The 21744-nt window shown below is 52.9% G+C and overlaps 12 protein-coding genes across 12 annotated transcripts; 6 read left to right on the top strand and 6 right to left on the bottom strand.

The window, feature by feature from the left end:
• Positions 1-781: 781 nt before the first annotated feature.
• On the bottom strand, positions 782-2897 carry SNOG_10914 (hypothetical protein; the record flags this gene model as incomplete). The annotated part of the gene is made up of 3 exons (XM_001801120.1): positions 782-1924; positions 1983-2524; positions 2582-2897. 3 exons carry the CDS (start codon positions 2895-2897, stop codon positions 782-784), a joined length of 2001 nt encoding a protein of 666 aa, XP_001801172.1.
• A 358-nt stretch (positions 2898-3255) lies between these two features.
• On the bottom strand, positions 3256-4708 carry SNOG_10913 (hypothetical protein; the record flags this gene model as incomplete). Its single annotated transcript, XM_001801119.1, has 5 exons — positions 3256-3383; positions 3433-4135; positions 4181-4463; positions 4513-4622; positions 4682-4708. 5 exons carry the CDS (start codon positions 4706-4708, stop codon positions 3256-3258), a joined length of 1251 nt encoding a protein of 416 aa, XP_001801171.1.
• A 111-nt stretch (positions 4709-4819) lies between these two features.
• On the top strand, positions 4820-5268 carry SNOG_10912 (hypothetical protein; the record flags this gene model as incomplete). Its single annotated transcript, XM_001801118.1, has 2 exons — positions 4820-4881; positions 4926-5268. The coding sequence occupies 2 exons, from the start codon at positions 4820-4822 to the stop codon at positions 5266-5268; spliced, it is 405 nt and encodes a 134-aa protein (XP_001801170.1).
• Positions 5269-5676: 408 nt separating this feature from the next.
• On the top strand, positions 5677-9297 carry SNOG_10911 (hypothetical protein; the record flags this gene model as incomplete). The annotated part of the gene is made up of 5 exons (XM_001801117.1): positions 5677-6395; positions 6444-7363; positions 7470-8962; positions 9011-9134; positions 9200-9297. 5 exons carry the CDS (start codon positions 5677-5679, stop codon positions 9295-9297), a joined length of 3354 nt encoding a protein of 1117 aa, XP_001801169.1.
• Positions 9298-9845: 548 nt separating this feature from the next.
• Positions 9846-10713, top strand: SNOG_10910 (hypothetical protein; the record flags this gene model as incomplete). The annotated part of the gene is made up of 3 exons (XM_001801116.1): positions 9846-9998; positions 10118-10306; positions 10420-10713. The coding sequence occupies 3 exons, from the start codon at positions 9846-9848 to the stop codon at positions 10711-10713; spliced, it is 636 nt and encodes a 211-aa protein (XP_001801168.1).
• Positions 10714-12843: 2130 nt separating this feature from the next.
• Positions 12844-13785, top strand: SNOG_10909 (hypothetical protein; the record flags this gene model as incomplete). The annotated part of the gene is made up of 1 exon (XM_001801115.1): positions 12844-13785. The coding sequence occupies one exon, from the start codon at positions 12844-12846 to the stop codon at positions 13783-13785; it is 942 nt and encodes a 313-aa protein (XP_001801167.1).
• A 755-nt stretch (positions 13786-14540) lies between these two features.
• On the top strand, positions 14541-15059 carry SNOG_10908 (hypothetical protein; the record flags this gene model as incomplete). Its single annotated transcript, XM_001801114.1, has 1 exon — positions 14541-15059. The coding sequence occupies one exon, from the start codon at positions 14541-14543 to the stop codon at positions 15057-15059; it is 519 nt and encodes a 172-aa protein (XP_001801166.1).
• A 696-nt stretch (positions 15060-15755) lies between these two features.
• On the top strand, positions 15756-16763 carry SNOG_10907 (hypothetical protein; the record flags this gene model as incomplete). The annotated part of the gene is made up of 1 exon (XM_001801113.1): positions 15756-16763. One exon carries the CDS (start codon positions 15756-15758, stop codon positions 16761-16763), a length of 1008 nt encoding a protein of 335 aa, XP_001801165.1.
• A 77-nt stretch (positions 16764-16840) lies between these two features.
• Positions 16841-17601, bottom strand: SNOG_10906 (hypothetical protein; the record flags this gene model as incomplete). The annotated part of the gene is made up of 2 exons (XM_001801112.1): positions 16841-17308; positions 17359-17601. 2 exons carry the CDS (start codon positions 17599-17601, stop codon positions 16841-16843), a joined length of 711 nt encoding a protein of 236 aa, XP_001801164.1.
• Positions 17602-19120: 1519 nt separating this feature from the next.
• Positions 19121-19586, bottom strand: SNOG_10905 (hypothetical protein; the record flags this gene model as incomplete). Its single annotated transcript, XM_001801111.1, has 2 exons — positions 19121-19353; positions 19433-19586. The coding sequence occupies 2 exons, from the start codon at positions 19584-19586 to the stop codon at positions 19121-19123; spliced, it is 387 nt and encodes a 128-aa protein (XP_001801163.1).
• A 63-nt stretch (positions 19587-19649) lies between these two features.
• SNOG_10904 (hypothetical protein) lies at positions 19650-20185 on the bottom strand (the record flags this gene model as incomplete). Its single annotated transcript, XM_001801110.1, has 2 exons — positions 19650-19811; positions 19916-20185. The coding sequence occupies 2 exons, from the start codon at positions 20183-20185 to the stop codon at positions 19650-19652; spliced, it is 432 nt and encodes a 143-aa protein (XP_001801162.1).
• A 39-nt stretch (positions 20186-20224) lies between these two features.
• Positions 20225-20437, bottom strand: SNOG_10903 (hypothetical protein; the record flags this gene model as incomplete). The annotated part of the gene is made up of 1 exon (XM_001801109.1): positions 20225-20437. One exon carries the CDS (start codon positions 20435-20437, stop codon positions 20225-20227), a length of 213 nt encoding a protein of 70 aa, XP_001801161.1.
• Between the last annotated feature and the right edge of the window lie 1307 nt (positions 20438-21744).

Raw genomic sequence — 21744 nt, 5'->3', positions numbered from 1 at the left:
GTGAACACCGATATGGCTACCTGGAAAACTGGGTTCGCGGATTGATCTTTTGCGACATTTGCTCCTCTGGCGCTTCTATCTAACAACAACTAATTACGCCGTAGCATGTAGCGTGATGGCTTCATAACCGATCTCTCAGAAAATGCACCCGCAGTCACCTTGCCATCCATTGCAGCGATCGACACTATTCTCAACTTGCCTAATCAGGAAAGTTGGGGGCTTATCGACACGTGACATAATCATCTTATCTGCACGACGCAACGTTGGAACGTCAATCCAGTAGACAATTCCAGCCTTTAGTTCACACAAGTCAAGTGAGTTTCCTTGGACTTTTTACATCTTGGCGTTTAAATTAAGGGAGGAGAAGAGCAAGTGTCGATTAACGGCACCGCATGTGGAGTCAGTGAGTGACAGCCCCAAGACGGGATGGCCAGATGAATCTCCGAGATGGTATGGCGAGGGAGCAAGTGGTTACAGCGCCGGATCCATACGGGTACGACTCGGCAGCGAAGGAAACGATACGCGGAAAACTGCGTGGACCTCAATAGCAATGAGGATATGATACCTGCTCGATCCAAACGATACTGGGCAATGCGAGACCCCGCCCTCACCGTTCCCCAAAACCCCGAGTGTAAAGGAACAGCGTGAAATCAGATAGCAACACCCAACGGGTACAGACAGCGCTAGCAATGCGACTCAGTCCCAATGACCACCTTCCCAAAACCAGCCCAAGGAAAATCTCGCAACCACTCATACCCCACTCGCAATTCCAATCACTCCCCTACACCTCTAAACAAACACTCCCCACCCCCTCACTCACCCCGTCAACCTCGCAATCACCATCCTCCGTCCACTCTCCCTCATCCTCATCCCCCAAGAAAATCCCCTCAAACGTCTTCCCCTCAACGTCCGTCGGGCTAACGACCCTATCGAACCCTGGAATAGTCTCCATGTAATACGCCTTCTCCTGCTCCTTTTTTGCCTTACGCTGCTCAAACTCGCGATAGTTAATTTGAATCTGCTCTTGGGACAGCGCTTCCGAGGACGCAGAGGTTGTGGCTTGAGGCGACGCGTCTTCGAAGGAAGATGTGGTGCTGGAGATTGAGTGGCGTTTACGCGAGCGCCATGTGAAGGACGTTTGCTTCGTGCTAGCGAGCGTGGCGGGGAAGGGCCTGGGTGCCTTTGAAGATTCGTCGAGTTTCTTGGACCAGAGGGGGTCGGCGGATGGGAGTGTCGATTCGGCTGAGCCCATTGGGCCGGTTGTGATGCGATCAAGGTGCGCGAAGAGCTCATCGTCGGAATCGGTGTTCATGTAGTCCATGACGCCTGTGGGCGACAGCTTCCTGCGCTTGGGGACAACTGGATGGCATTCGTCGATTCTGTCTAGCGCAAATGGGCCGCCGGTCGCGGTGGGATAGTCGGCGGATGGCAGGGCTTTGCGTTTGCCTGCCGACACGGATGAGCCACTCGACGACGAGGAAGGCTCGAACATGGCGGACATGGCAGAAAGTTCAGCAAGCTTGGAGAGGTCGAAGGTTTTATTCATGTGCTGACCACTATGACTGATATTGTTGCACATCGTGTTTTGTGGTGCACAGCGCTGCAGATGGCCCGGTAGAGGCGGCGGGAACATGCGTTCCATCTTTGGTTGCGGAGTGTTGGTATACGATGGCATCCAGGGCAATCCATGATTCTGCAAAGAGCCAGCGCTTGAGCTCTGGGGCGAGTCAAACCAAGCTGCTTGATGGGCATCTTGAGAATCGTGGCGAGCGAATACGAAAGAGGAGCTTCCTGCGCTGCTGGGGTGCTCGGAACCCACCTCCAGCTTGATGCTGTATCGCGCTACTCGTTCGAACCGGACTCCATCATCAAATTCAGTCGCGATCTTCGTCGAGAGTACGGTCTCTAACACCTCTGGTGGACGCTACAAACATAGTTAGTATAGGCGAAGCCATGATTTCGAGGATATGTGAAATACATACTTCAGAGTCATGGGCAATCCGTGTAAAGAAGCATTTGTGAGCCGAGTCCCACTTCATGGTTAATTGAGACCTCGTGACGGTGTACGTGATCTCGTCCTTACTTGCCGAGAAGCCGCTGTACCCACTAGCGCCAAGGCTTGTGTATGAGAAGTGAGGGATGATGCGGTACGTGTCCCCGTCTGACAGCCGAGTCGGTAGAGCAGAGAAAGTGGTCCTAGGCAGTTGCCACTGAAGATCGGCGAAGACTGTCAAGCTGCCGACAGTGTATGAGTTGGAAAGGTCGAATATCAGGTACGGCCCATCAACAGCATGCAAGAGGCAGTCTTGCGTACGGACGAAGTTGAAGACGAAGTTTGGTAGGCTTTTTGAAGACAAAGACCACTCGAAATCGCGATAGGCGGCTTCGTCGCCACGGCCAACAGCGTAGATTCTTGACATCATGTCGTCGACAAGATCTATCATGCAGATCTTGATAACGAGAGGCTGTTCGCTCGACAAGAGTTTCACCATGCGTGGCACGACAAGAGATTGGTTGGCAGAATCTGACAAACGAGTTAGAAGTCACGAATATGCGTTGTGTTAAGAAGTCAGGCACTAACTTGGGTAGCCGCTCAGCCGATGAACAACGTCTTGCAGCAGGTGCTGCTTGATCTGCGATGCCAGACTCTGCTTGAACAGCCGCTCCCACCAGGCAAGCTCGATCGACTGTGAATGCGACAAGCCTTTCCAGAGGGACACTAGCTCAAGGTGCTGGACAGTGTCATCACTGGGCGGTGGGCGTCGCACGCGAGGAAGGACCAACGCCAAAGACGGAGCAAGGTCTTCGTTGGAAAAGCCACGAAGCACGACATCGACCATGACTTTTTCGACCAGTTCGTGGAGACTGGGGAGGCTTTGGTCTGTGTTGGACTCCATGGTGTCAGTGATTGGCGAAGGATGAGCGTGGCCGATGACCTCAGGTGAAGCATCTATGTGAGGCTGCAAAATTTTAGTATTCGACAAAGCATACAGGCAGAAGACTTACGCTAAAGTGATATGCCATATTGAGTACTGTTTGCTATTCGGTGTCGTGGTATGCTGTGGTAACAGAGGTCGGGTCTGAAGCAGCAAAGGGACTGCGCGTTCTAGGTCATACGAGTCTGATGAGTAGGCAAGAATGTATGCCGACGGGAAGGTAGACTGGCAGTTTACAGGCGCAGGCCTGGCCGAGAAAATTTATATGGGAAGGAGCCAGCTAGTCAATACTGATTTTCCATGGTTCCATGGAACCTGCTCAGATTGCATCCATGGACGCGCGCGTGGTTAGCCTTTCATTTTTGTTGCCGAGCTTCGATATCTGGAGGAAAGCATCAACGCCATACCCCTCTAGGCTGTGTATCTCGAGAGAACCAGCCCAGTACTCTGAATCACGCGTTAGCATCCATGTCACTTTTAAGAAAGATTGACTCACCCGAGTACAGTCGCGACATGGGCAAGCCGATACCCAGACGCAGGTCCGGCGCGCGTCCGGTCAACGAGGACAGCGATCCGTGATGTATTCCTGCATCGCCATGCAGCGACCGCGTGCCGAGCTTCTGCTGCAACTGAGACGAGAGATCAGAGCCAGGCGCAGGGACTTTGAGCTCGTCTGGTTTCCCAAGGAGCTTCGGTACCCTAGCAAGGTTCTTCAACCGCTTCTCGCGACGCGGTCCCTTGCTAAAACTCCACAGATAGGGAAGGACTTCGTTGGGAATGCCGCCGCCTTGGTCGGATATCCTGATGATTACGTGCTGGTTCGTTTCGCAGATGAGCACCTCGATTGGTGGAGGCTTGGCATCTTTGGATGTGCGCTGCTCGATGACGGCCTGTATTGAATTCCGCAATAGCTCGCCGATGATATACTCGAGGTGGCTGAGGATGTACGGGAACGTGGCATCTAGGTGGCCATACAATTTGATCTCGGGGATTTGGACATTGGGGCCGTATGCGCGTCGGATCAGATCCTGCGTCGTCTTTCCACAGTCTTGGACAATCTCTTTGGCGTTGCATCGCAGGAAGATCTCGCCCACGGCCTCTTGGTCGTGCAGCAGTTGGGCGTGTGGAAAATGCCAGGGCGAGTTGAAGGTCTCGGTGAGTGCGAGATGCTGCTCGGCAATGACACGTCGGGAAATGCGCTGCTCACATTAGCATGCGTCGGTTGAGGGCAGTCCGTGCCATACCGATCTCAGCATCGTCGTCATAAACTTGTCCGTCTCCTCGGGCTTCATCAGGCCGCGCACTTCCAGCACGCCGATGGCCAGGCGCGGTATCACGGTGGCATGCTCGGTCAGGGTTTCTTCCAGCACCTTGCAGTACTTCTCATTGTCCTCCAACGACCGAATCTCGGGCACTTTTCGGAAGCGCTCAAAAGCTCGCAGGTACGACTCGTAGACGTGGGCAAGGTGAGGGTTCGCGACCACGACGTAGGGCAGGGTCTGGATGTCACGCAGGCGGTGGGCAAGTCTACAGTCCTTCAGCGTGGTTTGGCATGGCTCTTGCGCGTTTTGAGTACCTCGTGGGGAGCTCGAGTCGGCAGTAGTTCGCAGAGTCAATCAGACGCGACTCGGTCAAGGTCCTCCCAAAGAAGGTCAGCTGACGCAGGCTGATGGGTCGGGCTTCACGCTGCACCCATCTGGAGTACGGTCAACTGGTCGTCCTCATGGCCCACACAGACTTCTTACTCGTCGAGCGCCGAAGACGGCCTCCATGTCGGCGCCACAGCAGCTGCAGTCACGCATCGCCTCGGGATGTGAGGAGTGAATGCGGGGCGAGAAGCTCGAGAAGCTCTACGGAGGGCTGAACAGTGCCGTGCGCGTGCAATGAAGCTGCTTGGACCCAGAAACATTGCTGTAGGAGCTCACGACGAGCTCGGTGAGGGGAGGTCAATGCATGTTGGAGCTGCAAAATGCAGAGCATGTGACGCAGCGCCGATGTCCGCAACAGCGGGTCCAACCACCGTCGCCGAATTCTGCCAGCTGCCAGCTGCCATCTGCCATCTGCCTTCTGCCATTGGCGACAGCGCAACGATGCACGCACATGGGAGAATGAATTCCCCTCGGCAGCATCTGGCATGTCACAGCTACAGCAATGCGACGCGTCTGCCCATCCGCACCCCACGCGCACTGGCGCCGCGCATGACGTCTTAGGCCCCGGCGTGCTCGAGGCCTCTCCGCAGTCCGCCGCCAAGGCCGCCACTCTGGACACCTCGCAGCTCGCAGCTGCACTGAAGCCCATGCAAACGGCGACGACAGTTCCTGATTTCCTGTGACCTCCCGCGTTCGTGCACCGTGAAGTTTGCCAGCCGTCCTCCCTCGCTGCAGGCTGTACATGGGTTGCTGGTCATAATTCGATCGTCATCGTACCGCCACCATTAGCGAGCAACTGTGGAACTGTGGAACGCATCCTTACTGCTAGCCCGAAGCTGTCTGTTGCTGCACTACACTCGCCCACCTGCTACCTGCTCTCGGCCACCTGCGCGCCTGCCTCTCTAATTTTTTGAGCTTCACAACACGTGCAGCGCTTCCTGCTGCTTCGCGACTGCCACAGGGCCATTTCTGCAGTTGCCCGTGTTTGCGTGCCCCGCCGCCACCTTTTGCAATGGATCAGGTAAGCACCCGCGCATACATTACATGTAGTCACCGCTCTCCCTGCGCCGACTCGCCGTGCCGCCAACACCATGGAAACCATGGAGAGCATGGAAAGCATGGAGATCATGGAAAACATGGAACCCCTTCGCGTGAGCGTAGACGAGCTGACTTTGCTGTCCGACCAGATTGGCAGCGACATGCTCGTCGACTCCGAGTACGACGAGAAGCAGGATGTGGCCATCATCACCCCCGACGATACCGACGACCAAATGGACGACGTCGATGCCGAGCCCGAGCCCCGTGCCGACGAGTTTGAGCTCTTTATGAAGAAGCACCTGCCCGAGCTGCCGGAACAGGAGACCGAGGAAGAAGCATGGAACACATGGGAGATCAAGGACTGGCGGGCCCTGATCAAGCGCGAACACGGTCCCTTGTTCAAGTGCGGCGGACACCCATGGCGGATACTCATGTTCCCGTACGGCAACAATGTCGAATTTACATCGCTGTATCTGGAACAGGGCTTCGAGGACAAGCAGATGCCCGAGGACTGGTATGCCTGTGTGCAGTTCATGCTAGTCATGTGGAACCCCAAGGATCCGACCATATATACGACACACACGGCAAACCACCGCTTCACAGCCGACGAGGGCGATTGGGGCTTCACCCGCTTCGCTGAGATCAGGCGTCTGTTCGCGAATACCTGGGACGATCGGGCCCGGCCTATGGTCGAGGACGACCAGGTGAACATCACTGCATATGTAAGAGTGCTCAAGGACCCTACCGGCGTGCTATGGCATAATTTCATCAAGTAAGCATATTTGTCCTGCATTTCCGTCACCGCTGCTCACACGTCCAGCTACGATTCAAAGAAGGAGACGGGCATGGTCGGTCTCAAGAACCAGGGCGCAACATGTTACCTCAACTCGCTTCTCCAATCTCTCTACTTCACTAATGCCTTCCGCCAAGCCGTGTACCAAATACCCACCGCCGAGGAGTCCGACCGCCTCAACAGCGCCTATGCCCTTCAACGCCTATTCTACCTCCTCCAAACATCCTCAGTCGCCATCGGCACCACCGACCTCACACAATCCTTTGGCTGGGATTCGAAGCAGATTTTCGAGCAACAAGATGTCCAAGAATTGTCGCGTGTGCTCATGGACAAGCTTGACGAGAAGATGAAGGGCACCGAAGCCGAGGGCGCGTTAACCAAGATGTTTGTTGGGAAAATGAAGACGTACATCTCGTGCATCAACGTCGACTATGAATCCTCGCGGACAGAAGACTTCTGGGACATCCAACTCAATGTCAGCGGGAACAAGAACCTCGACGACAGCTTCAAGGATTACGTGCAGGTTGAGACCATGGACGGAGAGAACAAGTACTTTGCCGAAGGCTTTGGTCTGCAAGATGCAAAGAAGGGCGTCATATTCGAGAGCTTCCCGCCAGTTCTCCATCTCCAGCTCAAGCGCTTCGAGTACGACTTCCAGCGCGACGCGATGATGAAGGTCAACGATCGTTACGAGTTTCCAGAGGTTTGGGACGCCTCACCATACCTCTCAGATGGCGCCGATCGGTCAGAGCCCTACATATATCACCTACACGGCGTACTTGTCCACAGCGGAGACCTCAATGCTGGCCACTACTATGCTTTCATAAAGCCCACCAAGGATGGACACTACTACAAATTTGACGATGATCGTGTCACGCGAGCAACACTACGGGAAGCTCTCGAAGAGAACTTTGGTGGCGACTACCAGCAAGCTAACGGCAACGTTGGTCATCGCAATCCTTACACTCGAGGATGGTCGGCCAAGCGGTCAATGAGTGCCTACATGTTGGTCTACATCCGGGAAACGCGACTCGACCAGGTGCTTCTAGACAGCGTGGAGCCCCCCGAAACATCTCGCGGAACGACTTGCCGAGGAGCGCGCTGCGTTTGAACGAAGGAAGAAGGAGCGCGAAGAAGCGCATCTATACATGGATGTGGCAGTCGCATCTGACAAGACGTTCAAGGCCTACCAGGGCTTCGACATTGTGCCCTGGAAAGGCGATGCTGAGGAGGGCGCCAACCCGAAGATCTACCGAGCACTGCGAACAACCACAATGGCGGATTTTGCCAAGACCGTCGCCGCGGATCTCGAGGTCGACCCGGATATGTTACGCCCGTGGTCAATGGTCAACAGACAAAATGGCACTGTTCGGCCCGATACTGTTCTCGAGTTCCCCGACATGACGGTTGAAGAGGCTGCCAGTAAGCATGGCACCAAGCAATCGCAATTCAGATTGTGGATCGAGACGGCAGAACAACGCGACGAAAACGGGGCACCCCTGTTCGGCGATAAGCTCGTCGACCTAAAAGGTCAACAAAGCAACCGACCGTTGATGATATTCTTGAAACACTTTGATGCAAAGACACAAACCTTGTTCGGCGCTGGAACCTTCTACGCTGCACTCCAAGATAAGGTCATGGATCTCAGCCCTTCCATTCTGAAGATGCTTGGATGGCCAGCAGGAACGCAAATCAAGCTTTCAGAGGAGATCAAACAGAACATGATCGAGGCCATGAAACCAAAAACCACATTGGCTGCGTCGGAGATACAGGATGGAGACATCATAACCGTTCAGCGAGTCTTGAGTGACAGCGAGATAAGTCGCATTACAGCCGCTGGAGGTTGCGTTGAAGCCAAGGAATTCTACGACTATCTTCTTAACCGGATCAACGTCGAGTTCGTGCCTAGGGCACCAGACTCCGAGGACCCTTCGTTCGCATTGACCCTGAGCAAGAAGATGACTTACAATCAGTTTGCCGGCAAAGTCGCCGAGTTCTTAGGCACCGAGCCGAGCCATCTTCGCTTCGTCACTGTCAGTGCCGCTGGCAAGCCCAAGCAACCTGTCAAATACAACGCCAATGCAACGCTGAACAGCATTCTCTTTCCTGGTCCATACAGTTACTCCACAAGTGCGAATCAGCGGCCAGATGCGTTATTTTACGAGATCCTGGAGATGAGCCTGGCAGAAATGGAGCAGCGGAAACCCATCAAAATCACCTGGCTGCCAGAAGGACTCAGCAAAGAGGAGGAACATACACTCATGATACCTAAAAATGCGCATGTGTCGGACCTTCTCCTCGCACTCCAAGCCAAAGCGAATATAAGCGATGAGACGATGCAAAAGGTCCGCGTGTACGAATCGCACATGAACAAGTTGCATAAGTTATTACCGACCGACTACCAGATCATGAGTCTGTACGACTACACTCAGCTGTATGCTGCGCCGTTCCTCGATGAGGAGTCTCCGCGAAAGATTTTGGCATTCCACTTCGACCGCGAACCATCGAAGGCACACGGGATTCCCTTCCAATTCCCACTGAGAGAGGTAAGCAGGCGAAGCATGTTCTTGGAATCTTGCACTAACAACACGCAGGGCGAGCCCTTCAGCGAGACGAAACAGCGCATCTCAGATTTCACCAAGATCAAGGGCAAGCAGTTGGACAAGATCAAGTTTGCTCTTGTCGCGCCGAACTCAAAACCAGAGCCCATCGAAGACGGTGAGTAATGCTAGGAATGCCATTCCATAACACTGCTAACGTGACTACAGACGACGTACTATTAGATCTCGTACAAGGACGCGACAATGTTTCTCTCGGCCTCGACCACACCAACAAGAGCCGAAGCTTCTGGGGCAAAACCGACTCCATCTTTATTCGTTGAGCGCGGGACGTTTGTGGTGTAGGATACAGAGACGGGCGAACATCATATCCCAGGCATGAAAAAGCAACACATGGTTATGGCGGGGCGAAGGCGGTGTTGATTAGTAGGCATCATGTGTGGTAATATCGTGCATAGTTGACATAGCTACGGCGTCACGGCGGTCCAAAGTCATTGCGCGCGAAAGTGTCGCGTGCTGGGCCGGAACCTCCTTGCCTAGGGTAAGGGAAAGTATAGAAGCGGCGGTTTTCTCTTTGAATGATGACTGGGACAGGGAATGGGCTTTGTGTAGGTTAGCATGGCGCAGAGAAGAAATGACATTTGAAGTATCATGTATCTCATATGAGACTCAAAATGCGAGGAACGAGTGAAGTTCAAGATCACCCGTGGACGTCTCAAGCGCGATCCGCCCCACAGCTTCCCCATTGGCCAATCCCACCCCTCCCGTCCGCCCCATCCCTGCTCCCTTGTGTCGGCGAAACCCCAAACGCCGACGTGTTCTCGACAGCTGGACATTAGACATCTAAAGCCAACAACACACAACCGCCACAATGCGGACCATACTTGCACTGGCCAGTCTTCTGGCCTGCCTCATCTCGACCGCATACGCTACGGCGCTCACATACCGCCTCGAAGCACACGAGAAAGCGTGTTATTTCGCGCAGGTCGAACACAAGGGGACCAAGTTGGCGTTTTACTTCGCTGTACGTTGAATGATGGTTTTGGGGCATTGAAGCTCTCTTTGAAGCTCTCTTTTCCAATCCCCCCAATCTCGCAGTGTAGCATCGCCGGGTGTAATGAGACTTGCTAACCCTCCTCCTAGGTCCAATCCGGCGGCTCTTTCGACATCGACTACAGCGTCGTCGGCCCCACGGACAAAGTCATCCTCGACGGCACAAAAGAGCGCCAGGGCGACTTTGTCTTCACGGCGAATGACCCCGGCGAGTATCGCTTCTGCTTCAACAATGAAATGAGCACGTTTGCGGAGAAGATGGTGGATTTTGAAATCGCCGTACGTCCTCCGTCTTCCAGTCACATCCCTTTTCTGCGCCGCTGCAATTGCTGTGATTAGACAGGGAGAGAGACAGGGCATGATATCAATTGGCCTCGCTGACGCTCGCACAGGTCGAAAACGAAGCCGCGCGCGCCATCATCCCGTCCAAACAAGGCTCCTCGCCCGAGCAAACATCGGTCCTCGAAGAATCCATCCTCAAGCTCTCGGCACAGTTGTCCACCATCTCACGTAATCAGAAGTACTTCCGCACGCGCGAGAACCGCAACTTCAGCACCGTCAAGAGCACCGAGGGCCGCATATTTACGTTTAGTTTGATGGAGAGTGGGCTCATCTTGACGATGGCGGGCTTGCAGGTTTTCATCGTTAAGTTCTTCTTCCAGGGGGCGCGGAAAGGTATTTTATAAATCTGGTGAGCGGGGAGGTTTTTTTGGGGGCAGTGGGCTGACGTGTGCCAGGGTATGTATGAGTAAAAGTTTGACTGGATGGATGAAAGGGAGGGTGGAAGACGATCAAGAGGAAACTTTGAATTTGATGGCGCTACACGGGACGGGACCGGGACTTGTTGCCATTACCACGGACAGCGTTATGAGCTGGAGCGAGAGCGGGATTGCGAAAAAATCATGCATTGCAAGTTTGATATTGTTGAGCTTGGCTTGTTTGTTTCCAGTGCAGGCATGTTCAGCGGTTCTTCTATGTGCATCCCATGGCGAGATTCAAGACTGGTCCACCAGAGCGATGCAGGGCCACGTATCTTGGGTAAGTACAGTGCAAGTACAGTGCTTTTTCCTTTTCTCTACCACCTCGGCGGGCTTGTGACGATGCGTCGCTATGTAAGCCGGCATTCGTTGCGGGCGGAAGTCATGTGCCCGTCCTGACAAATGACCCGGGTGTGATGGTGTAGGTATGTTTGGTAAGCACGACAGTCTCTTTGAAGCCCGGATCCAGAATCATTCGTCAAGGCATTGTAGGCGAGTGTAAGACATTGCCACAAAGAACTCCCGGGCAGGTTATTTACAATACAAAGGTAGCGTATATTACCAGCAAGCGTGAAGATCAGTGGCGGAGCTTGAAGTTGGCGCCAGCGCTTGCCCATTTGTTCACTGACTGTATACAGTACATGGACAGTGTGGTGAGTGTAGAACATTTGTGTCTCGTCGCAAGTGGGCTGTCGGGTCTCCCTCACGTTTGGCAAGCAGGCAAGTATCTCAGCTTCTATTCCGACTCGAGGAAGTGCAGTAGCTTTCGTTTAGTCGTACCGGGCCTAGAAGCCGTCCGCATTACTCGTTCATGTGCAGAGCTTGGAATCTGGCACCGTCGATATGCTGACTTTGAGATGTAGATTCTTTGGCAAGCACGGCAGCGTGCTTTCAGTGTAAATTTGCTGTCGTCTGCCATATCTGCGCAGCATCTCCGGAACTGGCACCAAGGCATGCGCTTTCCGTATTTCTCTCTACGTGGACTAGAGGCAAGTACATTGCTTGTTTCGACTGCAGATTCTAGGTCTTCTGTCGTTCACTCAATGTCTCGCAGCGTTAAGGGCAGCTTGGGCGACCTATTGCGCCCTAGCGCGTACCAGATTCACTACCACCTGCCGTATAAACCTTGGCGCTGCCCTCTCTTTCTAACTCTTCTTGCTTGCACGACAGCTTCCTGGACTCGCATAAGCACTTCCGCAACACCAGCGGACCGACGTTTCGTGAAACGCTGCGCACGATTTCTGGCTAATATTTACTTTCTGTGCCCACTTCGCAACCGACGGCGTTATGGACGCCTCTCCTGGGAATAGGCCGCCGCGGCCGACTTCATCGCCAACGGACCAACCAACTTACATCCGCTGCGATGGACAAGCCATCTCACAGAAGCAGTTTAAGGAAATTTTCGGACCCATCCTCCAACGTCACCACCTAGGCCAACCGGTGCGCCAAGACCTCCTTCGCGAAGGGCTCTGGATGCTGGCACAACACTCGCCCAACCATGCAGTTCTCAAAGGCAAGACTATAGCAATCCCATTCGAAGCGACGCCCCTGGCTCTTTCGCGCCTTGGATATAGCCACCCTCGCATTCAAGACTGGGTACAGCGAAGGGATGCCATTATACAGCAGCAACAACAACAGCAACAGCGACTACAGGCGCCGCAGCATGTGGTGCCGAACATGATTGCTTCAGCTTCGCAGACACAGGCTCAACATGCGAGCCCTTACTCTGGGTCGCCGCCGCAAGTTAGCATTGGGGAGCGCATGCCATCAGGTAGCTCCTACAGCCCATACTCCGCGCCCCAATCGCCGGCCAGGATGCATCATCGTATAACCACGGCTAGCTCTTTGAACAAATTCCCACAGACAGCGCCGCAAGACGGGATGGGTCCGCGTATGCCTTCAGCGACCTCGCCGCAGAGCCCCTTCGCCAGACTACAGTATCAGACTAGTCCGGGCAGGCCTCAGGACATGCGTAGACCGGGCGTGCCCAACGGCGCTGCGCAGTACATGTGGCCTAACTCGCGCAATCTGCCACCTCGTCCCAGTCCTTCTCCGACTATGGGGATGTTCCCGCCGCCACTGTCTCGTTCGAACAGCGTACAGAGCGAAGCTCATCGTGGCGAAGCGATCTTGAACGAAGCGGAGAAAGAGGCTCTCATTGACAACTGGCTCAAGCGGTGGATGGCGATGGCAATCAAGGGCCACCCTAAAGCCTATACCGGGGCTCTTGAAATGCTGGGTGATAAACCGAACATTGCCAAAAAATGGGAGTTGTACAAGACCATACAGGTACACTCGAAAGCGAATGCTCGGCAACAGCGCGCACAGCAACTACAAGCATTGCAACCACAACCGCATCAACCTCGAGAAGTCATCGACTTGACCAGTAACAAGCGCAAAGACCCGCCCACCGCATCCAACGAGCCGCCTAAGAAGCGCCAGATCGTCGACCTCACCCAGCCCCGCCGCGACCAGTTCTCTAATCACGAACCACAAGCCCCCGTGCTCCTCGATGCACCCGGCGGAGACAAGATCGCTGTCGTCCCCATTCCCGAACTCGCCGCCACGGACGACTTACAAGCCCACGCGACCATCTTCGGCGTAAATGCGCACGATCTCGAGCTCAACGGTCCCATCTTCACAAGTGTACAAAACTCCACTCCTGCCCCGCCCCCCGTTCCCGATCACCCCGCGCGCCCTCATGTAAATCTCGTCTCCGCGCCCAAAATACATCCAGATCAGGATATCACAATTTGGATCCCCGACATGGAAGTGGCTGCGGCGAAGGCGAAGATCAACTCTGGACAATACGACTTCACGTGGTCGAACGGTATTGTGGATGATGTTGAGCCAGTTACAGACGAGCTGCTGGAGGGGATTGGATGTGAGAGGGAAGAAGATGGGCTGTGGAGGGCACCTTCTCCTATGCTCAGTGAGGAGAAAGCGAATGTAGAGTGGAGTATGGTAAGTAGAAGTAGGGAGAGGAGTTTCGCTCCGTAGATGGTGTTTGAAAGGTTGGATGGGAGGTTTGCAGTATCTGTTTGGCGTTTGGGTGGTATACAGGATATACGCGGATCTTTGGATACGGCGATACGAAAGGGTTTGGGATGCATCGGGATGGCGTTTGAAATCAGGTCTCGTCACGTCTCGTCACGTCAGTGTAGCGCTGGATGTACAATCCAGCCTTTGGAACAGCGCCGCAAAGCTACCATGGGCTACCGCATCGGCACACAAGTTAGTTCTCCCGTGAACGGATGAACACGAATACATAAACTATCAAATCATCTCACGACTTTACTGAGAACGCTTCTTCTTCGCTTGTAGTCATATACAGATATGGGTCCGCTGGCTATCTTGCTCGCAACAGGTGCGCTCATCTGCCACGGCGTCATTTTGCTCTTCTTAATTTTGATACTGTTTGTCACACTGAAGTTGACTATGTCGTATCTAGAAAACGGGGTCGTGCTGCTGATGTCTTACCAATAGCCATGATTGTCTTAGTGTAATCAAAAACATTCTCACATCTCAGATGCTAGTGCCACTACATCATTTTCAATTCATTTATCGTCTTACCACGATCATCCGTACCATGATGAAACTGCCGTGTTGTCAACCCCTGCTTTTGTTCGTTGTCTTACAACCATGTCAGACATCTCCACAGCGCTGAATCAGAAAGCCATGAAAGCTCAGAATGGCACCGTATAAGTACACACCCTCACAACCCCATCTCCTTTTTGACAATTACTACATTTACAATGTTCCCCTTCATCCCGAGACCCACCAAGAAGCGCTCCTCCACACGCGTCAAATACGCCACTCTCTACGCCATCCTCGCCGACATCGAAGCCCTGCATGAGCGCGTCCATGAAATAGCTTATTACCAGATTGAACGCTCGCTACCATCTAATGGCATGACCACTAGTATGAGCCGAGGCATCCCTACAAAACCTCCCGCCTATCCATATGGCCCGGCATCTCCATCGACTTCCGGCCTACCAACTTGGTTTTCCCAGCGCTCGATGCCGATGCAAGACCATCCTCCGCGCTACGCTTACCCTCATTCTCCGCCTCTTCCTCCGCCGCGATATGAGAGGAGACGATCGCGTAGCTCGGATTCTCCGGCGCCGGTGTTTAGGCTGCGCGGGGGGTTTGGTGCGCATGGTGCGCATGGGACGCCGAAGATTACTAGGGCGGCGCCGGATAGGAGGGCGAAGAGGGATAATGGGAATAAGAGGGAGAAGAGGGTGAGGATGAGGGATAGGGAAGGTGGTTGAGGAGGCGGATAGTGAGAGCGGGAGTGGGAGTGAGGAGAGTGATGATGAGGATGAGGAGATGCGGGATGCGCAGGGAGATAGAGACAGGAGGGACGGGAGGGGAGGATTGGGTCGAAGGAGAGTTGCTGTATAGAATTAAAGATAGAGGAAGATGGTGGGAATGTGAAGGTTTTTGCACGTTTGAAATAATTATTCGTCTCACATGGGGGAAGTCTGTCGCAAGTTCCAGTGTTTCTTCATATTCTGTAGGTGAGGCGTTACTCCACTATTACCAAGGCAACACGTCCGGGCTCGGGATTTGTGAAGTAAACTCCTGGCCTCGCATATAGCTACATATAAGATCGATGTTAATTCCGCGGCGTGTGGGGGAGAGCGAAATGAAGTTCAGAATGTGACGTCATTGGGTCGGAGGAGAGCTCGGTCTCCGATCGCGTTTCTTCCATCTGGTGCGGACATCATCATGAACGTCGAATAAGATTGTCAAGCTTCGCGGCAATGTCTGTTCTCGCGAGACCACAAGTTGAAGTGCAGCCAATATGATGGCTCGGAAAGGGTGGGTTGGTTGCCTAACGACGACCTGTATGACGAGCATAAGCAATGGAGCCCCCTTGCAGAGAGAGATACCCAAAGGCATCACAAGCATCTGTGGTTGTAAAGAGAATCCCAGAGCCGCAACCCTGACGAAAATTCTTTACCATGGCTCCCGCACACGCCTCTCAACAAACTCCGGGATACATCAACCACCTCAAGAACATCGCTGTAGTTGGTGCGAACGGAACGATAGGATCGCATATCGTTTCAGAGCTTCTGGAAAAGAACATCTTCAACATCACTGCGATTACCCGAGCAGAATCAAAAGGCATGTTTGCAGATGGAGTCAGCAAAGAATATGTCGACTACAGCAATACCGATACCATCGTTGCAGCATTGAAAGGCAAAGATGCTCTTGTAATCACCATGGCAGTCACGGCTGCAAAAGACACACAAGCAAAATTGATCCGCGCTGCCGCCGCAGCAGGCGTACCATGGGTCCTTCCGAATGAGTTTGGCATGTACAACACCGACGAAGCGCAAAACGACACAATCGGAGACAGCAAGACCAAAGATCGCGCACTTATCCAGTCGCTCGGTCTTTCGTACATTGGCGTTACATGCGGCTTCTGGTACGAGCACTCGCTCTCTGCGGCAGATCTATACGGCTTCGATATTGCCAAGCGCGAGGCTATTTTCTTCGACGACGGCGCGCAGAAGATAAACACGTCGACGCGGAAGCAGACTGGAAGCGCAGTCGCAGCGATACTATCACTGCCACTTCTGCCGAAAGACGAGAACGACAAGAGCTTGACGTTAAACTCGTATCGCAACCGCATGGCCTTTGTCGCTTCGTTTGCGCTTTCCCAGCGCGACATGCTGGATTCGCTGCAGCGAGTTACCAATACCTTGGATAGTGACTGGAATATCTCACGTGTGCCAGCAAAAGAGCGGTTCGCTGAAGCTAAACAAGAAATTGGGAAAGGCAATCGTGCGGCGTTCGGACGCGCATTGTACACGAGGTACTTTTACGACGATGCTGGTTTGTTCGAGAAGACCCATGGTCTGGATAACGAGAAGCTGCGGCTGTTGAAGGCGGATCTGGATGAGGCAACCAAGGTGGCAATAGGGTTGCAAGAGAGCGGATATTGGGATAATTATGGTAAAAACTGAGCTGAGGGCAGACAGGCCATGTGCCATTTGTGTGTTACCTGGTAACTACATCTACGTTGCACACTCGCTTTGTCGCATCAATTAAAGACGATTGCAGCCTTGACAACCTCCCCTTTTCTCACTACGTCTAAGCACTCTTCCCATTGCTCAATTCTGAAAGTCTTGTTCACCACACCACCCATCTTCAATCTCCCACTCTTCACGTACTCTAACACGTGCGGCATGTGGCCCATACTACAAAAGCTGGCCAGAATAGTCACCTCGTGTTCCCATATTCGGAACGGCGACCACGCGATCTTTACGCTGTCGTCATACACACCATATACGACGAGCTTGCCGCCTTTTCGCACAAAGTCAAGCGAAGATTCGAGTACGGTGGGCGATCCGGTGGCCTCGATTACGATGTCAAAGCCGTGTGGGTTGGATGCTGCGAGTGCCTTCATCTGCACATGCGCTTCCGTGTCAGAAATGGTGACGTACTCATCCGCGATCTGGAGCTGTCGCGCAAGATCAAGCTTCGGGCCGCCTTTGGATGCAATCGTCAACTATGAATGCGTTAGCACATCGTTTACCGTTCGGACGCAGAGCCACTCACGTGAGCTGCGCCATTCATCTTGACCAACTGCGCCAGCAGTATACCAGTCGGACCGCATCCAAACAACAGCACTCTGCTTCCAACCTCGATCTGCATTCTCTCGATACCATGCGTCGCGCACGCAGCTGGTTCAACAAGAATGGCTTCGAGATCTGGAAGGTCACCGATTGGATGCACTTGTCTTGCGGGATATCGACAGTACTCTGCGAAACCGCCTGGAACGTTACCGCCGAAGGCTGTCATGTTTTCGCATAACAGTGGTTTCCGACGCATACAGTGGAAGCAAGTGAGACATGGTTGCATAGGGTCGGCCGCCACACGGTCGCCGACGGATACGTTCTTCACGTTTGCGCCGATTGCCGCGATTGTTCCTGCAGCTTCATGGCCTGAAACGGCAAGTCAACCGAGCTGAAGCGTGGATAGAATGAAGATATATACCAGGTATGAGCGGCCACTGTTAAAAGTCATTAGCGGAAATCGTTGTTATGACGAGGTTCAGAACTTCTCACCTTGGCGAGAAATTCGCCTTTATGGTAATGCAGATCCTGTATCTCAATTCAGTTTCGATGTATGGATTTTCTATATCCGGCATTCACCCACTGTTCCGCATACTCCGCAGGCGGATATTTTGACCTAGATGATGTTAGCTCGTCTGCTCGTCCACGAGACTGTGCGTCAACGAACAAGGACATCGTCATCGCCAATACTCGGAACATCAATCTGGACCACAGCGAATTTCTCTGCCTCTGAGTATCTGCATCAATCAGTTCAAGTTCACAGAAGTTGTGAGAGTAGTAGCGTGCTTTACTGTAATGCCTTCATGGTCTTCGGAACGCCGCCATCTCCAGCGTGGCTTTCGTAGCCGTTGGTGCTTTCAAGGACCATCTCTGTGACTGAATGTCAAGACGTATGACTTGTATAGATTCTTCACTAATGTTCATATACCTTCGTTGATGGCGTTCTAGGTCTCGCTACACCTGCCTCGTCTACGTACACGCGTGTATGCGGGGCTCGGCAAACCTTCCCCTCTGCGGAATATGTTCCGACACTCCACCAATACCGCAAACATCTACGAAAGGCGTGAACGACACATGGTTATTTTGTTGCAGACTCCACTTTGAGTTACCGTTGCATAGCCTCGATCTGAAGATATGCACCCTGACGAAGTCTGTACATTCCACACCTCCCTTTATAACTTTTGATTCGTGTCCATTTGCCGCCACTCCTGGCTGCTTCTTGTCTCCATTCGCAGGTACGTTAGAGTTCTCATGTTTTGCGGCATCGACGTAGAACACCAGGACCGAATCAGATCTTCTATTGTTACTCCTTCAGATAGTGATCTGTTAGATGAATCTCGCATCGCTAAGCTGATCTTCACGATGGTGCATCTTGTGTAACAGGGAGACATCTCGTGCATATTTTCGTCAGCTAATCTGTAAACAGTATGCTGGCAATGATTTCAAATCTCATCATGTGCTCCAAACTTTCATCAGCGTCCATAGAGCTCTTAAGATCGAATTTGATGGTTTCGTCGCGCGACGAACGAGGCTTGGGAAGAGACCGAGATTTTCGTTCGGGCTCCATCTGAAATGGATCGCTTGCTTTTGTATAAGCGTGTCCAGTTTGTATTCGGCACGACCCTGGCTTCACTGCCAACTTCTAATCGTCCCCGCCGACTTCTTTCCTTAGCGAGGACTGTATCGACACCAATGTTCCCTCACCATCACGATGCCCCTTAGAGCACCGTACCCGAGACCTAGCCTCATAGGCGCGCTCGGAAAATATGCTCCCTTACATAGCTTGTGCGGCTTGCACCTTTACCAACAGCTGTGGATCTGACAGCTCCTGCCTTGTCCGCTCTACGCTTCTCCGGGTGCGCGTCGGCATCAACATAGAACAATAGCTGTAACTCACCAGGATCAGATTTGAACACGACCACCTTCCAGATGTACTTTGCGCCACCGAGTTGTCGCTTATGTTGCAATAGGAAGTAGCCTGCCGCTAGACCATTGTGACAGCCTAGCCATGCGATAGTCAGAAGGTTTCTTATCAAGAAGTTCTTCTTTACACTCACCAATCAGCGCATCGGCAGCTTCTTTTTCCGTCTCATTTTCAGCACCGACTGTAAAGCCTGTGCCGGGCCATAGTTTGGCTTGGCCATCGGACACGCCCATTGCTTTGAGTGCTCTCGGCACAATCTCCAACGTCTCGTCGTTGGTGATCTGCATCGCAATGAAATACTTGATGTTCTGGAGGTTGTTCGTGCCGCCAGCAATTTGGTTCCAAGAAGCCTAGGTAAGGTCCGAACTCGAACGTAGCTTCGGCAGAGCATCACTAGGAACTTCGTCGACATCCCAGTATGCTTCGGCTGCAACCTCGGGAGAACTCCGGGCTAGGAAGTAAATGATACCACTCACCACGTTGATGCCAATCCGTGCAAAACCACCCGTCTCCTGTTGGCCTTTGTCAGGCTCGTGTCAAGGATAATATTGCACACTTACCCGATACCATACGCCATTTACCTCATACCATTGATCCTTCATCTCTGGCCACGTACCATCGGGTAGTTTTTGATGCTAGGGCCAGCCCGATGCTGTACCGAGAAGCAATGGTTGGGACCACCATGTTCAACAGGCCTCATATCGATATTAAGGTCTCTGAACGCGGGCCTCATGCCGTATCTAGCAAAGTTGCAGGTGTATTCGTTGCGCTCTTCGTCCTGTGTATCTCGGCTATAACCCCATTTACCGAGCTCGGAGCCATCCCAAGGACTCTGGGTGTACGGCCAACCAAGCATTCTTGACGACTCTTCTTCATTGAGAGTCATGGCGATAAGGAGGGCATGGCTACGGCAAGAGACCTTCGTTCAGAGAGTATCGTCAGCGTCATCTGCAGTTGATGTGGTGGGTGGCGATGATGGTGGCGGTGTGTCAGTTCCACTGCTTAGGTCGTTGAGGAACGGCCGCGGCAGCTTGACCTCGCTATCGAAGTTGACATAGCTCCCATGTTGCAATTCTGCAGCTACTGTGTAGATGAGCGCGACAAGCAGAGCAAAGAGGGATAAGATGATTGTCCTCATTGTAACTTGATATGATACAGGGCAAAGCTTATCAAATAAGCCTCACCAGGTCACTGTCGTAGAGACGGGTGGAACGGTAGAACAGTGGTTTAATGATTAGCCCTATCAAAGTAAAGGTGAGAGGCTGACTAGTGGCTTCGAGTAGCCAGGTGAAGGTGAGTCGTGCTCAGAACAGCTGCATTGCCTCCAAGCATATCGGGGTACCACACTACTATATTTAAGCCACATCGTGATCGAACAATTAACTTCCAAGCTCTTGAGAGGATCTTGAGAATAGCACTTTTGAAACAACTTTGCTGATAAGCAGGAACCCAGAGCATATAGGTAAATGGCTAGGTTCGCACTGCGCCTGGAGTAAGGGCATAGCGCCTATGATTTCAGTGTAGGAGATTATATGAATTCAGTTAAGCTTTCTCTCTGAGTTCACCGTTAGCTATAGTGTTAACTACTGTCGTGATGTAGTGTGGAAGGCGGATGAAGGACCTTGGGCGCTCGGATCGTAGCTCATTACGTCACGGATCTGCGAAAGTCGCTTCGAGAGACGTTACGCTCCCTACATAGCCATTCGGTCCTTCTTAGCGTACATCGTCATTTGAACGTTGGGGAATAACGACATGACATAAGCCGGAAAGCCAAATGCGCTCAAAATTCCGACACGTGAGGTGGTCGTCGGGCGTACTTCGGCTCTTTAACCCAGCCCTGAAGCCTTATTCGCAGACAAATACGCGCATTGGCCTTTTCGAGGTAATTACCACAGTTTTGCCGTTGGATTGTCTGGGGAGACCTGGAGACGGAGATGCATATGCCCTTAGCGTCGACTGGTACTTTGTGAGATAACATAACTTGCAATCGTCAGATCACTCTTTTGTCTCACGCAATCTTCACTCCAGCCCGTGCTGTGATGCGCTTCGATATGTTTGGCCTGCGGCAACCTTCGCTATCGCGACTCCTTTTCTTGGTGACTGTGCTCAAATCGCCGTCGCTTGTGTCGACGGGCTCAACAGGTGGCGGTCTTGGTGAGCCGTTATGGTCGTTCGTAGACCCTTTGATTGGCACTGCTGGCCCGCGCCCTGGCTCTGCTATCGCAGGTGGAAATGCGTTCCCGGGTGCGAGTCTGCCATGGGCGATGGCAAAACCAGGAATTGACACAAGCTTTATCGGACTACCAGAAAACACTGCAACGGACGCCAACGCTGGCTACACGCCTCTAGGGAATGTGACTGCTGTGAGCATGACCCACGTCAGCGGATCCGGAGGAACTCCGACATACGGATTGATATCGCAGATGCCGCTATCTGGCAATTTAG

The sequence above is a fragment of the Parastagonospora nodorum genome, assembly GCF_000146915.1.
Source record: "Parastagonospora nodorum SN15 chromosome Unknown scaffold_18, whole genome shotgun sequence".
Classification (NCBI taxonomy): domain Eukaryota; kingdom Fungi; phylum Ascomycota; class Dothideomycetes; order Pleosporales; family Phaeosphaeriaceae; genus Parastagonospora; species Parastagonospora nodorum.
The sequence above is the reverse complement of the archived record's forward strand: the minus strand, read 5'-3'. Positions and strand labels throughout refer to the sequence as shown.